The 18,147-nt window shown below is 40.3% G+C and overlaps 1 protein-coding gene across 2 annotated transcripts; it reads right to left on the minus strand.

Annotated features, from left to right (window-relative positions):
* Positions 1 to 16,110: 16,110 nt before the first annotated feature.
* LOC145456967 (neuronal pentraxin-2-like) lies at positions 16,111 to 17,935 on the minus strand. 2 transcript variants are annotated; one of them, XM_080335114.1, is made up of 3 exons: positions 17,726 to 17,933; positions 17,604 to 17,664; positions 16,111 to 16,994 (listed from the first exon to the last, which is right to left on the minus strand). In XM_080335114.1, exons 1-3 carry the CDS (start codon positions 17,834 to 17,836, stop codon positions 16,357 to 16,359), a joined length of 810 nt encoding a protein of 269 aa, XP_080191240.1. In that variant the 5' UTR covers positions 17,837 to 17,933; the 3' UTR covers positions 16,111 to 16,356. The 2 variants fall into 2 exon arrangements, with proteins under 2 accessions (XP_080191240.1, XP_080191241.1); XM_080335115.1 differs by lacking the exon at positions 16,111 to 16,994 and adding an exon at positions 17,192 to 17,332 and having other exon boundaries at positions 17,726 to 17,935.
* Between the last annotated feature and the right edge of the window lie 212 nt (positions 17,936 to 18,147).

Consider the following 18,147-nt stretch of genomic DNA (forward strand, 5'->3'; position numbering starts at 1 on the left):
GCAACTCGCAAGAACACTACACAAACACAACACGGATTTCACTATCTACGCCAAGCAACGACACATGTTTTATAGTCGTTTGGCAGCCCATTTTTTTCTAAACTGCACAACAAGAACTGTAGAACTGCTCACTTCACTTTTCTGAACTATACTCACTTCTGTTTAAAAATCCGCACACCGCAACCAGACTTATATATAGATTAGAACTACTATACTCAAAATACCAGTAGTTAGTTAATCGTCAACTAAGTATATTGGTAGTTTGTACAAGTCTGGCCACTCTACCACCTTCTGTAATTATTGCAGAGATGCAGCAGCAGCAGGGACAAGAACGAAAATTGCTCATAGTAGCCTGCCTCACTGCCTGACTTGACGCTACTTCGTTTTACGTTTCAATAACAAGCCAGTGTTGCCCATGACACCAATAAATGATTTCCATGAACAAGCAAAAATTTATAAACGTCAAAATAAATTGTTTTCGCGTTGGGGTTGAAGGTGCAGGACATTAGGGTTGGGGGATGGGTATTAGGATTGGGGAAGCCGGATATTAGGGCTGGAGTGGGCGATATTGGGGTTGGAGGTGGGCGATAATAGGTTCGGGTCGGGGAGATAGGGTACATAGCGGTGAGCATATATAATTATATATATTAGGGTAGGGTTATCATATATTGGAAATCTGAAAAGAGTACACTTTTTCAAACTGGCAAAGCCGAAAGAAAATACTGAAAAAATGGCCCCGACCTACTTCAGAAGCTGATTTTCAACATCAACGCAAGTGGTTCCCAACGTGGGCGATATCGCCCCCCCCCCCCCCCCCCGGGGGCGATTTGGCGATCCAGGGGGGCGAAAATAACAAAGGAGGCGATAGGGGGCGAAAACGGACGAAGGGGGCGATAGGGGGGCGAAAACGTTGGAACTTTCAGTCGAATATGATTCATTATATCCTTGGTTTTTGCTCAGTTCAATTTAAAGGAGATCGATGTTGATAGAAAAATGATTCAATACTTGACCCATTCCAGCCTGTAGCCCCTGAAAAGGATTTCAAGTCACGTAAATTTGCCTCATGTTGCACCTATTTCACTTGTTTACGAACTCTCTCAACCTCGTATTATAGAATGTAAACGTGGAATGGCAGCGACCGATTTTGCAGCTCCGTTCCGCTTCGCTGAAGCTTTACTCAGACTTATTTTACGGCAGCTACTGTAGAATTTCTGGCAATCCAAAAGTTGTCTTCCAGAGCTCGGAATTTACTGAATCCGGTCTTGTTCGAAAGCTACTGTCGCACTGATTTCGAAAATGTCAATCAAAATATGGTGAAGCACCGTACTGAGATGATAAACCACCCTCAACATCTAAAATCTGCATTGTTCAGAACAATCGGATGACCGCAAAACAATGACCATAACAATGACCCATTGCGGCTCTTCGATTGTTCGGACAATGCCGATAATTCAGACTTGGAGGGCGAATTCTAAGCGGATCAGTGCCTGATCATATGTTTATTTACATTTTCGGAATCAGTGCGACAGTAGCTTTCGAACAAGACCAGATTCAGTAAATTCTGAGCTCTGGAAGACAACTTTTGGATTGCCAGAAATCATACAGTAGCTGCCGTAAAATAAGTCTGAGTAAAGCTTCAGCGAAGCGGAACGAAGCTGCAAAATCGGTCGCTGCCATTCCACGTTTACATTCTATACTCGTATCATCGGGTTGTTGGCGTACGTAATCTCAATGGATATACTGCAGTTGTTACATCATAATCGAATATCAGCTGTTTCTGCATGAGCCAGCAAGCACGAACACTTTCTGTTAAAACTGCTAATTAGCGTGTCGTTGCGATGTATCCATCGTTGCCAATTAGCGCATATTAGGGTAAAATTTTGGAATATTGACACATTTCACGTTAGTTGGCACCAGAATTTCGAATTTGGCACGTTGGCGCTATTTTTGCTCGTTCGATTTTCTTAAACCATCACTTTGAAAATTTGTTTGCAGCATTTTAGGTAAGTAGCAAGTGGTACTTACTCGCGCACGCCAAGAAATATTGGGGTTGTTTTACATAATATAGACCTGCAGTAGGCATACTGGGGTAGTACGTCCGATAAATCGTTGTCATATATTTACTTGATATTATAGGTCCTGAGTCACTTTATCTGCTACCCACTGCCAAAGCCGATTTGTTATGCAAGTTATCATTTAGGCTACCAGACATCCTCTAGCTGGGATTTATAAACCCGCCCCGAGGCTAGATCTTTGAGAAGTATAAATAATTTGTGATGTAACCAAGCAAGCTGATATATTGGAAATTTTGCTGGTAATTCTTCGTAATTTTGCAACATAATTTAAGCGTATTTGAGCCATTAAAACTGATTTCTATTAACATGTAAAGATATCTCGAACGATGAAGATAATTTGGTTATATTTCAGTCAGTTCGGCATTATGTTTTTAAATATTTGACTCCCAGAGCCTTCCCGCAGTTGGCGGCAACCCTATGTATGTCATCTGAAGCAAGCGAAACAGTTGATTTTCAATCACAGATGTAGTTTTACTTGGTCTACTATCTACTTTTTAGACGTAACACAATATCATTGCTTCTTGAAGTAGCCTTATTTTTATAGCCTACTAGTAACTCCAACGATTACCAAAACGTTGATAACCCTGTGTGGTTAGGTTTGTGGAGGACAGTTGTTATGATACCGAATAGTAAATGGCCGTCTACCTTATCGTCGAACGTTTAGGATTTAGGCAAAACGCTTTCTGTGCGCTGCGCAGTGCGCACTCACCAACTCACTGCGCGGTCCATTGGACAGCAGTGCGTAACAACTTAAAAACGGTCATCACTTTTGATTGAACTGCCGAATTACCCATTTTCGCGTTAATTTTGTGATGTTGACTAAACATAGGTCATCACTTCCGTTTATATGTGCGCAGCTTAGATTTTCTGTGCGCAGAGACCGTGTCAGCAATGCGCAATGGTGCATGCGCGCAGCTTGGAGGGAGCATCGGACCCACGAGATGTCAATAAAACTCAGATCTGGGTCGCCTTCTTATAGGGGGGCGATGAAAATGTTTTGAGCTTGATAAGGGGGCGATGAGTCGAAAAAGGTTGGGAACCACTGGGCTAAAACATGTCTAATGCACAAAAAGTCAGAGTCCGCACTTTTCCAGATTAGGACACACGCCATGGGCTGCTAGATTACGATATGATATTTAATTGCTAGATTGCGAAGCGGCAATTTCAAACGTATGGGCCATATTTACTATGATGAAATATTTCATATGGGTCACAATGCGGCGTGAACGGAACCACACAACCCGCTACCTACAGTATATTCACCGATACTTTTCGTGAAAACATATTTGTCACTGCATACGTATCGTGCGCGAAGCACGAAGAAAATTCTGGTCTTTACTTAACTTTTACGAAATCGAAACCTACACTCTTAGCGAAAAGAATGTGTATTCACACACAAGGGAATTGAAGAACATTGACCTGGTGTAAATGACCATAGTAGTCGACAAACACCATGAATACCACAAACAAACAAAGAAACAAAGAAACAACAACACACAAGGGCCGAAAAGCATCGCGGTCAAAAGTCATATTGTGCAATGTGCATAACTTCCTACGTTCTTACGTACATGCATAATTTGGAATAAAAATTTGTACACGATATATACTGCGGTAGCCTATAAGTCTGAAGCAGTTTGTGGTTTCGTGGCATGCCATGGGTGCATCTGTATATTCACACCGAGTAAAATTTATGATCGCGAGAAAAGTCGAAAGGAAGAAGAATATGTCTGGAACTGATATCTGTGAACCAAAAGAACCCAGCGCCAGACCTAAAATCTGCTGCGCACTATTTGTATCCGGAGCTGATAGCTGCGCACCAAAAGAACCCAGGTATGGTTCCAACCTGATATATGCGCACGGGTGAGGCCCAGATATGCTCCGGACCTGGTATCTGCGCATGAAACAGACGCCGCCGTTTAGATGCTTTAGTTAGTCAAAGATGGTGGTTCTAAACCTGCCTTTATTGCGGGGTTAGCGTAGATCAGTGGTTCCCAACCTTTTTCGAGTCATCGCCCCCTTATCAAGCTCAAAACATTTTCATCGCCCCCCTATAAGAAGGCGACCCAGATCTGAGTTTTATTGACATCTCGTGGGTCCGATGCTCCCTCTAAGCTGCGCGCATGCACCATTGCGCATTGCTGACACGGTCTCTGCGCACAGAAAATCTAAGCTGCGCACATATAAACGGAAGTGATGACCTATGTTTAGTCAACATCACAAAATTAACGCGAAAAATGGGTAATTCGGCAGTTCAATCAAAGTGATGACCGTTTTTAAGTTGTTACGCACTGCTGTCCAATGGACCGCGCAGTGAGTTGGTGAGTATGCGCACTGCGCAGCGCACAGAAAGCGTTTTGCCTAAATCCTAAACGTTCGACGATAAGGTAGACGGCCATTACTGTACTATTCGGTATCATAACAACTGTCCTCCACAAATCTAACCACACAGGGTTATCAACGTTTTGGTAATCGTTGGAGTTACTAGTAGGCTATAAAAATAAGGCTACTTCAAGAAGCAATGATATTGTGTTACGTCTAAAAAGTAGATAGTAGACCAAGTAAAACTACATCTGTGATTGAAAATCAACTGTTTCGCCTGCTTCAGATGACATACATAGGGTTGCCGCCAACTGCGGAAAGGCTCTGGGAGTCCAATATTTAAAAACATAATGCCGAACTGACTGAAATATAACCAAATTATCTTCATCGTTCGAGATATCTTTACATGTTAATAGAAATCAGTTTCAATGGCTGAAATACGCTTAAATTATGTTGCAAAATTACGAAGAATTACCAGCAAATTTTCCAATATATCAGCTTGCTTGGTTACATCACAAATTATTTATACTTCTCAAAGATCTAGACTCGGGGCGGGTTCATAAATCCCAGCTAGAGGATGTCTGGTAGCCTAAATGATAACTTGCATAACAAATCGGCTTTGGCAGTGGGTAGCAGATAAAGTGACTCAGGACCTATAATATCGAGTAAATATATGACAACGATTTATCGGACGTACTACCCCAGTATGCCTACTGCAGGTCTATATTATGTAAAACAACCCCAATATTTCTTGGCGTGCGCGAGTAAGTACCACTTGCTACTTACCTAAAATGCTGCAAACAAATTTTCAAAGTGATGGTTAAAGAAAATCGAACGAGCAAAAATAGCGCCAACGTGCCAAATTCGAAATTCTGGTGCCAACTAACGTGAAATGTGTCAATATTTCAAAATTTTACCCTAATATGCGCTAATTGGCAACGATGGATACATCGCAACGACACGCTAATTAGCAGTTTTAACAGAAAGTGTTCGTGCTTGCTGGCTCATGCTGAAACAGCTGATATTCGATTATGATGTAACAACATCGGTCCATTGAGATTACGTACGCCAACAACCCGATGGTACGAGGTTGAGAGAGTTCGTAAACAAAGTGAAATAGGTGCAATATGAGGCAAATTTACGTGACTTGAAATCCTTTTCAGGGGTTACAGGCTGGAATGGGTCAAGTATTGAATCATTTTTCTATCAACATCGATCTCCTTTAAATTGAACTGAGCAAAAACCAAGGATATAATGAATCATATTCGACTGAAAGTTCCAACGTTTTCGCCCCCCTATCGCCCCCTTCGTCCGTTTTCGTCCCCCTATCGCCCCCTTTGTTATTTTCGCCCCCCCCCCTGGATCGCCAAATCGCACCCTGGAGGGCGATATCGCCCACGTTGGGAACCACTGTTTTAGCCAATGATATGTATACAATGATTGGAAACTACCGTGAGCTCTGCGTTTCAGCGTGTACCAGGTCACGCTTCATCGCATACACAGTTGTGCTGTAAACAAAAGCTTCCTCAGCAATACTTCTTTATGGAACTATAGAGACTACAATCTCTATAATGGAACTAGCAATGATATATGATACCATAGGCGCCGAGTTACGGGGTGGCGGGGTGGCGCAGCCACCCCATGACACAATTATGGGGTGGCGGCCACCCCATGCAAAATGCTTAAACGCCCTCCGCCTGCGCGGTCTCTATTAGCGAGTCCGTGATATCGCGTAAATGCCAACTATTTACCATTAACCAATACGCGCGTGAATAATTGGATACTCAGCTTCGTCGGCGACGACAAACTAGTTCTTAAAACGCCCCAGTGTAATCCGTGATTAGTAATCAACTGATCACTAATCATGCAATCGAAGCGACCTCGTTGACGGCGTCGATTTCGACACGCTTGCGCTGAGAAACAACAGCTCCTCTCTTGACCAGACGAACGTATTCAGTTTCACGTTCTACTTCTCTCAATTAAATTGTATTTGGGCGCATATTTGTTTACAAACTAATTCTTGAGTTAGTTTCGTGATAGTCTTTTTAATTGGAGCGAGGAATAGGAAAGTGTGTTTGTGTACGCCTGCGAATAGAAAGACATTCCTGCGCAAAGTGTGCATATTCATTACTCTAACAAGGCTTTGCTGACTTTTATTGGGAAATGCAGCAATGCAGCTCAAACGTTGTTATAATGAGCAAACAATTGTCGCGATATCAGACTCGGAACCTCATCGTGCTCTACGCAAGGAGGACTAGGCGCGCTTTCTCGTTTGCTAACAACTGTAGGCTACTAATTCTTGTCTGCTTTATACATTCGTATTCCCTTGATGTCACTTGTCTGCGTTTAATTTGTTATTAATACTGCGCATTGTGCAGTGCACGGCGTTGAATTACGTTGTCAAATATTGATGCAACAAGAGATTCTTTGTGGCGCAAATTCTAAATTTAATCGATTAGTTTGAGCGAGAACCTTCTATGTTCCAATAGACTTCATTGCTGGACGGACTCTATCGGGCGCAACCGCGTATCGCGGAACAAATTTCAAACCATTGGGATTTGTACTCGCATAAATAAGGTTGCCGCATGCGCCCATATTGCTCTTGCTGCAATAACACCTTGATAATTAAAATCGCACCGTTTCACGATTTAATTCGACTGACTGATCGGGACCTACGTAGGCCGTAGGCTCCGGGCTGATATTAATCAGCGCGTTGTCGGTATTAAAACACTATACGTGCGTAGCCAGTGAGTTGCTCATTTAAAACTAGAAATCCCGTCCTTTTGAAATGTCAATTCACAATTCGTATTATCGATGCTGACTACTGTAAATTAGCGGGAATCATTTGTATGCGAAATGGGTCATCGATATCTCATGTGCACTATCGTCGGTGATTTGATTTAGCGCGTCTGCATGCAGTAACAATCTCTTAGTGTAATATTGTTTGTGTTTGTGTATCTTTTTGATTAAAACTTGTGCCCGCGTCTGAACAAGTTGCCATTGCCGTATCTGGGCATTTAGGAATGACTAGCGCACCCTGTTATTGTAATTATTGCGGGTTTGCGGCATGTCTGCAATTTCGGTATCATCGCAAACCTTGCCGGCCGATTGTACAGTCCGATAAAATTGATCACTACTATGTATTTCGCACAGCGTAGCCTACTGATGCTGATTTCAGCAAACTAACGATCGTTATGAGATCTAAAAATTCGACCTCATCGCTAGAAACTTAGATTTCATCGCGCGCTCTGAGAAACACCATCTCCTATCGCGATTTGACGACCAAATATACGGTCACCTTCTACAAATTAAAGTGCAATATTTGCATCGATGAGGGCCGCAAGCCGCGTTTAAAATATTTTGTGAACCATTTTTGTGATATATATTCTCTGAGCGCAAAGTTGATCGGCAATCAATTGTCGCGATGAGAGCTACTCAATACGAAGTAAAAACCCATTGTGTTAGAGGTAAGGAATAATTACTGATTGACCGCACGCGTTTGTAATCATATTTCTTGTCTGTATTTCGTGTTCCAGAATTGTTGTGCCCTGTCACTGCTCAGTGCTCAGTCCAGAGTTGAATGCCGAGTGCTCGACAATCAATAACCTAATTTCGCAATGATCTCAGCGGGAGATCGCGTTGCGTGCGCAGACGAATCTCGCTAATTGATTGCGACCGCGCGTAACACTGATTATACTTGTTGAATGCAGCTGAATATTAGCATATGGCCCTTTCAAAAGGACGGGGTTTTGCGTTTCAAAAGGAGGGGGTTTCGACACCCCCTGGCTACGTGCCTGCCGCCACCCCATGCAAAAATAAAAGTCGGCGCCTATGTATGATACATAAGGTATATTTATCAGTGAAATACAACGTTAACGTGTTGAATAGTTTTAGAAACGCATTTCTTACTCGCGGCTGGGATCGCGGACTACTGCCATATAAACGCGGTCAAGTTAGGTTGAATTTCGCGCGTCATGCACCTATTGCAAATCCAATTCACACATTGACGACTTACGGTTATACGCAATCACAACGCAGTAGCCTTGTGACGGCCAACGCGGCGTACATTCACACAGGCGCGGTCGTTCAACCACTGTTGCAAGTGACACAACCTTCATTCCAAATTGAGGTGTCACTTTTCCATCATATTGGTACATCAATAACATCATATATAAATAAATATCAAGTGGAGGTAGTTTTTAGAGAAGCAATTCTAGTTTTTCTGAGTACTCGGGTAGGTTTGCCTACTTCCTCGGGTAATTGCTGTGCTTCCATACCACTCACCAAACAACAGCATCACAACTTGGTTTTTGCCAGGGTAACTAGATATCCCTGGGTTTTGAATGTATTTGAAAATAGCACCCACATATTCATTGGATGGTCATTTTGTGGTAGTCATATTAGCTTCACCCTCCAATGTCAAAAGTGACTATTTCCAACTAACTGCGTACGTCACAGATTTCTATTTTCGCTACTTCTATTTGAACCTGAGTAAATCATTGCAGCAATACTTCAGTAGCAACGCTGTATACATCAATCTTCTCTGACAAAACGTCGCCTATCCATGATCATTCCACAAAATCCAGGTCGACTTTTCAGGATCCCATCATGTTATGCAAAGTAATGAGGAATGATAAAACAAGATACATATACTTCACAGATTTAACATTTACGAATGCAGTACTGAATTTTCAAATCCCTAATTCATGCGTATATAAACGAAATGATGCATGCATTTGAAAAACAAACATTAATATGCAACGGTACAGAAATAGATCGATGCAAAAGTAACAATGTGGACAACAAAAACAGTTAATGTGTGATCTTTTAAGCAATAACAGTGCTAGATATAAATTTTTGTCATCTTCAACTTGGGAAAATTTCCTTCAAAAATGCAATAGTACACTCGCTTTCGTTTGCTCTAAAGTGGCCAATTACGACCTGAATGATGCCTTATCTACTCGTGATGAAATATCCTGCCTTGTTTAGATGTTAGCTTGCTCTTGCCCGAATCATTGGTAGGAAGGGTAACATTTTCTGTAACTGTATATGATATCAAGGTTAAAAGAGCCAGGAGGAGATAACGATGAATTGAATACTAAAACCTTCAATAAATGTCAGTATGTCCACACACGTTAGGGGAGGAACTGTAAGCATTTCCCCTGAGCCTACATATGACATTCCTTTAGTGCGTGATAATACCAGCATATTTTGAACTATAATTGTCACAGATGTGATTCCCTGGCAAACAGATTATTCAAGCAATAGTGGTTTTCCCGCATCAATCGATCCGATAGCAGTTCCAGACTGGGAACGAATTGCACATTTTTCAATATCCTTCAACTTCTTGTAGTATGCAGCCCGTTCTTACTTGCTCCCAGTTGGAGGTGGTGTCTGCGTGTTTCATACGAGCACTCTTTTCTGGTAAATACAAGGTTGGAATTGTTCAATATACGCCCTGTCAACAAATACATTATAAGACATTAGATACCAAACTCGTTTTGTCAGTTTTGCCAGTCAACCATACCATCGGATCAAAATAAATAGTCAATATGGTAACAAGTAGCTTCTCAACTAACACGTGTGTGTACAATGTACACATTTAGACAAATCTTGCCGGCTTTCCTGTGAGCTTCTTTCAGGCCCAATATCGCTTTTAACAATAATCTACACACGAGAAGTCATGGATACGCAGTATTCCAAACATTTTCCGAATTTTGAACAACCCTAGTGTACAATGTACATGTAAAATCTGTGCAAATATATTCCAGTGTAAGATTTTTACATAGGGGTGTTATATTGCTTGAAAAATAACTTACATCAAACGGAACATCATGCTGACTACCGGACACCAGTATTATTGCTGCATTATTTCACTCATGCACTTTGTTCTTCGAAATGCCAATTTTCCTTTTCAATGATGATTTCAGAGAAGCGAAAAGGTTCCATTCCCCTGACCCGAGAAAAAGTTATAAAGTAGCCTGGTTGCTTTCTATTAGAATGGGTCTCATCGACTTCTAAGGTTGGCCACTCACCAGCAATAAGATCACTCATATAAGTATCTGAATCAGTCATAATTTTTCAAGCTTTTTCCGCTCATATACAAATGCAAAAACATAAACAGCTAGTCAGTACCTGAACATTGCGCATTGGCGGAAGTTTGATTAGACCTTAGTATGTAGTACTGTCTCACTATGCTCGCAAAACTTGTTTACAATCAACCAACAAACGAGAAAACAGTGAAATATCTGCCAGCAAAGGTGATAGCAGCACTCCACCACAGTCAACATTACTCAATGAAGTGTATGCAGTCAACCTTATCCGCGCACACGCTGATTTCGGCGGGAGTAAACCTTACAGCGTTAGGGGGCGTGGCAGTTTCCAATCATTGTATATATATCATTGGTTTTAGCAGAACACCGTTGAAACTTTCTGGAGAAAAACATAAAATATATTTTCCACTTTTTAGAAGTAGTATTGGTATTTCTCTTTCCATTCCCAGTATCATACTTCAAGTTCCAATTAGTTTCAGTTCTTTTTTTCAAGAGATCATGCATGATGAAGTATAAAGGCAAGGGTAGTAGCCTAATGCCTCTATTTTCCGAAAATATAGCTACACTCTATGACATTTCTACGATCTGATATATTTTTTATTCACGTATACTAATCGCTCAAAGTGTTAACACTGTATCCTATACAACTTCTCCGTATTGCTTTTCGACTAAACTACGGGCCTTATAATATGGGGGAGGGCGCCATGCCATGATATGTTCTAAGACGGGGTGTTCGAGTAAATAAAGGAATAGTAGCGCATTTCCATATCAACACTATAATTTGCATCACATGATGCAGACGAATGGTTATGCTGTCAAAAAATTGTTACCTCCTGGGATGCATCAATATGAATCAAGCTCTCTACACCTTCCGCATTGCTCCATCTGCAGCTTTTGACAGTCCTAGCGAACGAATGACGACCGTTTCACAACTATTACTTGAGTAGATTTAAAGTCAGTCAATTTTACTTCTACTTCATGTAGTTTTAGGTTGCTTTTAAAATAAATACTTCTACTCGTACTTTAGTAGATTTTCGCGTCGCTACATCTACATCTACTTGAGTAGCTTTATTGACTACTTTGACCACCTCTGCCTAATCCACTACAGCTAGGGCTGTATTTAAAACAAATAGTGTTTTTAAAAAACGACTTTTAAAAGGAAATTGTTTTTTTCAAAGGTTGAGCAATTATGTCATGATTGTGTCAATACTTTCGAAAAAACATCCAGTATGAGCCTACAGACGATTGGCACCCGATATAGTCGACTTGAAGTACATGGAAGGGTTGGAAACCCACGAAATCGTCGCCGGTTCAACAGTTATCGCACGTTCTGATGGCGATGACCTGGTTTAATATATTTTTGGTTTAGGATAGGGGTCGAAAGCTTTTTTCGTCAAAAGAGCCATATTTACCCTATATTTTCCCTTGGCAATGTATATCACATGTGGCGTCACAGATAACGCTTGGTGACGTCATGGATTTAAAAAAATTGTTTTGAATGCAATCCTACATACAGCCAATGATGAGCAGGATAGGCGTGTCATCGGGAATCATATGAGTTTTGTGTTATTTCTTGCCCTCTGGTGATCAGTAACGAAGTACTTCTACTTTTTCGAAGTACTCAAGTATTTTTTCCGCTACTTGCGGCACTTCTACAAGTAAATATAATTCCCCGCTACTTCTACTTCGTAATTTTTTTGTGATCTACTTACTTACTTTTCGCTATTTCCAGTTTGTCAAGTAGAAGTAATTTAATCCTACAATCAGAAAGATGGCCTGTGGAATTTCGGGGCTGTTTTCACGAAATATCAACATTTAATTTTCATAAAAGTTTAATAAAGCTCAAAATTTTCGTCGCGCTTCGCGCAACGTCGATATGAAGTGAAAAGTTTGTTTTAACGAAAGTATCGGTGAATATAATTTAGCTAGCGGCGGGCCCCGATAGCGCGTTGCGTGGCTCCGTTCACATCACATTGTCGGCCATAGGATATTTTTCATCACAGTTAATATGGCCGATCATAACGTTTTAAACTACCGTTTCGCAATCTAGCAATTACCAATCATATCTTTATCTAGCAGACCATGGCGTGTCCTGATCTGGACTTTTATGAGTGTTACACCTGTTTTAGCAGACTACCGATGAAACTTTCTGGAACTTTGAGTTCTAATTCGTTTCAGTTTTCTGTCTGGACATGCAACATATATGTTAAAGTATAAAAGCAAGTGTAGTAATGTCTCTATTTTCCGAAAATAAAGCTACCCGAAATGGCATATTTACGATCCGCCATATTTTCTATTAACGTATACTGATCGCGCAAAGTGTTGACACCGTATTCGATACCACTTATCAGTATTATTGCTCTTCGACTAAACTATACTGGCTTTATAATATGGGGAGGTCACCATGCTTTGATAGCTCAATTAGTAGCTTTTGACAATCCATGCGACAAGTATGACTACCGAATTCACTCACTTGAGTAGTTTTAAAGTCAGTCAATTCTACTCAAGTATTTTTAGGTTGTTTAAGAAAATACTACTGCTACTCGCACTTTAATAGATATTTGTACTTCTACTTCTACTTGAGTAGGTTTCTTGACTACTTTGTACCCCTCTCGTGTTTACTGCCACTTTGTAATCTTAAAATGGCTGTCTTATAATTTCTAATTAAAACCATCAAATGTATATGATCCTTTTTTACAAAGAACAAACAAGCATGCCGAGAGTATAATGTTAACGCATTTGTTTAATATGCGTCGACATTACTACGTGAATTTTAACACTGTTCTTTTCTGACAAGTTTTGCAATATTCGCTGAGATGGATTATGTAGCATTGTGCACCGAGTTTTCCATGTGGCTGATAGAAATTAGTGATCCCGCAGGAGAAATTTCATGGTTCATACGAGAAAAAACTTGCTCCCACATAATATGCTACTGCCCGTTATTTGATGCGCGAAAGCGTTGTTTCAAAAAAGCCTGTAGGCCGTGCCACAGAATGAAAGGATGCGGACATAGCAATGTGAAAAAATGTGAACAGCTGTAAACTACTGAGAGTTAATAGACAAATAAAGCAAAAATAAATAGTAATCTTGGCATCGCAGCGCATAGCCTTTTTTTTGTCTAGTTCATTCTTTCCGAATGCCTGACGTATCTGAGGTAGGCTACGTTAGGAGTGTGTTCAGCCTGCGTTCCCGCTCAATCATCGCGTCTGAGGTATGTCCGGGATATATGTCTGGACTACGTAGCGACTGGGACGACATGTCTGGGGTGTGTCTGGATGTAAGATGGTTAATAATTTGGCAATTCGAAGAGGAACTATGCAGTTTATTTGTTATCAAATGGTCGTGAAAAGTATGAAATTCGTTGCAATGCCAGTCCAAGGATTGAGTGTCGTTTTTCTTCAATAACCATGGTTATTTTTAATCATAATATTTAGGAATATATATACATTATTAAATTTGAAAAAATATTATTTGTGTATGTAGAAATGATTTGCTTCTCCACAAAGGGGGGTGGGATTGAAAACATTTTCAATTGTAGGCCTACATAAGGCTATAACATTTTTATCAGGGATATCTAAAGTTCTCGATATCCCTGATTATTATTTACATATAAAAGTGTCGAGAATTCCCTTCAGTTAGGCAGTTAATTTGATAAAGCTTATTATTACCAGAACGCGTTTAAAGTAGAGTTTCTCTTACTCTTAATTGCGAAATATGATCAATGGTCATTGCCATAGCAACGGTGATGTAAGGTTTATAACTTGTGCCTGGTTCAAATCAAAACTAGATAGCGGACTATTGAAGCGTTGAAAAGAACAGCCATTATATATTAATATGTTCATGATCGTAAGATTATCCTTCGTTAGCAAATATGTTACGCTGTTCTCTGGTTATGAACGAAAACCTACCTCGCCTAGACATTGCTTTATTGATCATTTGCTACCATCGTTTATTATTTTCTTTTTTAATGTCTATTTTTAACTAACATTTTTAAAGCCAATGTATCGAGACAAGTGTATCTGTTACATGCGGTTGTGATCAAACCATTTGACCGTAAAGGTCGTGTCGATCATTCCTATCTAACACCGCATGTATATTTTCTGTATACACCATCACTGCCGTCTGTTTGTCAAGTATTTTGGTTGGATGAAAAAAATAAAGATTTTCTCTCTCTCTCTCTCTCTCTTTGATGCGACAAATAAACTATCGGGTGGTTTGCTTTTGGAGCCATTTAATTTAGTCAGTATAGCTATTTATGCGTTATGTTACTTGACCTCAACGGGCCTTTTGCGAATATCTAGATATCGCGTTGGAGTTACCCGGAATGGCATTTTTACGATCCGCCATATTTTCTATTAACGTATACTGATCGCACAAAGTGTAAACACCGTATCTGATACAACTTATCAGTATTGCTCTTCGACTAAACTATACAGGCTTTATAATATGGGGGAGAGCGCCATGCTTTGATAGCTCAATTAGCAGAATTTGACAATCCATGCGACACGAATGACTACCGATTTCACACTACCTTGAGTACTTTTGAAGTAATGTCGATTCTACTTCAAGTAGTTTTAGGTTGTTTTATTAAATGCTAATTCTACTCGTACTTTACTAGATTTTTGCAACACTACTTCTACTTCTACTTGAGTAGCTTTCTTGACTACTTTGACCCCCTCTGGTGTTTGCTGCCACTTTGTAATCTTGATATGGCTGTCTTACAATTTCTAATTAAAACCATCAAATGTACATGATCCTTTTTTACAAAGAACGAACAAGCATGCCCAGAGTATAATGTTAACGCATTTGTTGAATATGCGTCGACATTACTACGTGAATTTTAACACTGTTCTTTTCTGACAAGTTTGGCAATATTCGCTGAGATGGATTATGTAGCATTGTGCAGCGAGTATTTCATGTGCGCTGCATGGTGTTATTAATGGGGCGTCGAACGGGGTGGAATTCGGGGTTGTAATGACTCGAGTCATGACTCGACTCGAGTCCGACTCGAGTCCGACTCGGGTCACGATTTTCTGATGACTTGACTTGACTCGAGTCATTTTCTCAAAATACTGAAATGACTCGACTCGACTCGACTCAAGTCAATCTGTGTATTGACTCGACTTGGACTCGAGTCATTGCGCATGACTCGAACCAAGTCAATGACTAGAGAATCAGACGGTGAAGACCGACATTTCATTGTAATTTCGAAGAATAGAAAGTAGCCACACTATCGGGATGTCGTCTATTGGTACTACTACTTCAAAATGCGATCAGAAACCGCTAAAAGTGAGGAAATTAGATGCGAACCATTCGATATAACCAAACAGAGGTTATAAAAAGTGGATTTAACTAGACTTTAACTGGAAACTGAGCAGTCAACACAATGACTTGGACTCGGACTCGACGCTCTGCTCGATGACTTGGACTCGGACTTGACTCGGTGGTGAATTGAAATTGACTCGACTTGACTCCAGTCAAAACTATAAAAGTGAGATTGACTTGTGACTCGGAGCCTTGTGACCTGGTTACAACCCGGGTGGAATTATCCATTTCTCCTTCCATGACAGCATAGCCCACACTTACACATGCTTTCTCAATCCTTGCGAAGTTTACGCCAACTCGTCAAATGATCTCGTCTACAGTAAGTTTGCATCACCGCATATATGTAAACATATATAATGCCCCAATAACGTTATAGTATAATTATCAACTTTTAAAATATCAATTGAAATTGCAACTTCTTGTCACGGTACATATGGGCTGTTCTTTCAGCTTATCATGCTACACTACCTACGTGTGCATATAATCATCCATAACATGTATAAATTATGATCATCGCAATTATATTCCCGAATTTCGAGATGATTTCGAAAATAGATCAAATGGTAACAGAAGATACAATCCGATTACTCAGATCCAGTACATTGCCTCGTAAATATCGGCGATGTCGCTCCGAAAAACTCGACGTTGCGTAATGACACAGCAAAAAGATAACCAGGTGGACAAAAGCATGAATCGCGGTACGAAAGTTCAATTTCCTTGATATCAAGGATCCTTCTCCATAACCTCACGTTTGAAACTATTCCGTGGTAAATCCAATCCGAATCTGCCTGTCTGCCGACGGTATGCTGATCGGTTCCAATTAGTAACACTCCGTTACCGGCAATTGGGCCCGTACGATCATGTTGGTATACGATGTGTTTTAGGATTGAATCAACGAATACGTACGATGTCACAGGAGATGCGGCAAACGTAGCAATGCAGATGTGATACTTTTTATGGTCTTGAAATGATGACGCAATGCAACCTGCGCCGTTATTGATATATATACACAATTCATTGGAACGAAAATTTAGCGCATAGTCATTGGTGTAGGTAGCGTGTATATCCGATGCGTAATGAATAACCATGTTATTTCTTAGTTTACTTTTCGTGAATTCAAAACACACAGTAAACTCCGATAGCTGCGGAATGGGCTCCACTACGCGAATGAAATCACCGACTCGGTTATCGTACGGAAATCGGAATGATGCTTGCGGACATCCTGAATATAAAATGCTTGTATTGTTTCTCGAACGTTACCGAAATTTCCATGTAAATCATTGATACATAAGGGCTTCTTTATCTCAATTTACGGTGAAACCTCCATCAAAGTAGTAAATAAGGTTTATACACAGTCTAATCCGCTCGATTCGGACCCAAGAGAGAGATCTTGGTTGCTTTCACACCTTATTTTAAGTCCACTTGCAAAGTAATAATTATATTTATTACAAGAGCTTTCGGAGCGCCGCTCCTTCATCAGGTGTGAGAGAGAGAGAGAGTATTTTGATAACAGAAATTCCACTTATTATCGCCGTAAAACGTTGCGTAATTCTTCACTGTCTGAAATTATAATTGCATGTGGATCTGAATTCTGTATAGCCTACTATACGTGCCTAACATATTCGATCTGACTAGATGGTGTCACATCTCATCCCTCGAGAATATCGCAAATATCAACGGATATTGTCCGAGTATTCTCGCACTTATTTCGTACTCTTATCAAGTAGCCTATGTGCAGAGTAATGAATGCAATTAAGGAATGAATAACCAGTTACACGTACGAAGCCTATCCCAATTTTAAAAAAATGACAAACTACAAAGATTTACAAACCATTGGATTTATCTTTGGGGGTATTTGCCGTCCTTTGCTGATTTTGGAAGTCGATCTGATTCTGCAAAACAAGATGAAAGTATATATTGTGTTCGTACTGTCGTTCTGAATATGTAAGGCACCTTTAGTATTTCATCTGTTTTGTAAGCTTCGCATACGTGAAGGATTGCTAACACAACCATGCTGAACCATACTATGAGAATGCTGAAACTGAACCCCGAATTTCCATTCATCTTTTGTTCTTTGCCGCAATCGCGGTTGAATATGGGTTGTGGGGAAAATCTCTCCTTGTTCCACAACGGTTAAGTCTATCTGCAATTTCATGCCGCACCTGTCTCGCTATTTATTTATAATAATATCATATGTCAATAAATCGACTTCCATGTAACCTCAATTAATATTATATGCTTATGTCATCTACTAGCTAGGACATGCCGTCGTTGAAAGCAAACACGACAAATATTAAATACAGATTTGCCATACCGTCCTTATTTCTAAGAATCGGCCTTAGTTTGAAGGGCGTTTCCACATTAACCTCATTTAT

The sequence above is a fragment of the Botryllus schlosseri genome, chromosome 15, assembly GCF_051294905.1.
Source record: "Botryllus schlosseri isolate E-star chromosome 15, Bs_hap1, whole genome shotgun sequence".
Lineage (NCBI taxonomy): Eukaryota > Metazoa > Chordata > Ascidiacea > Stolidobranchia > Styelidae > Botryllus > Botryllus schlosseri.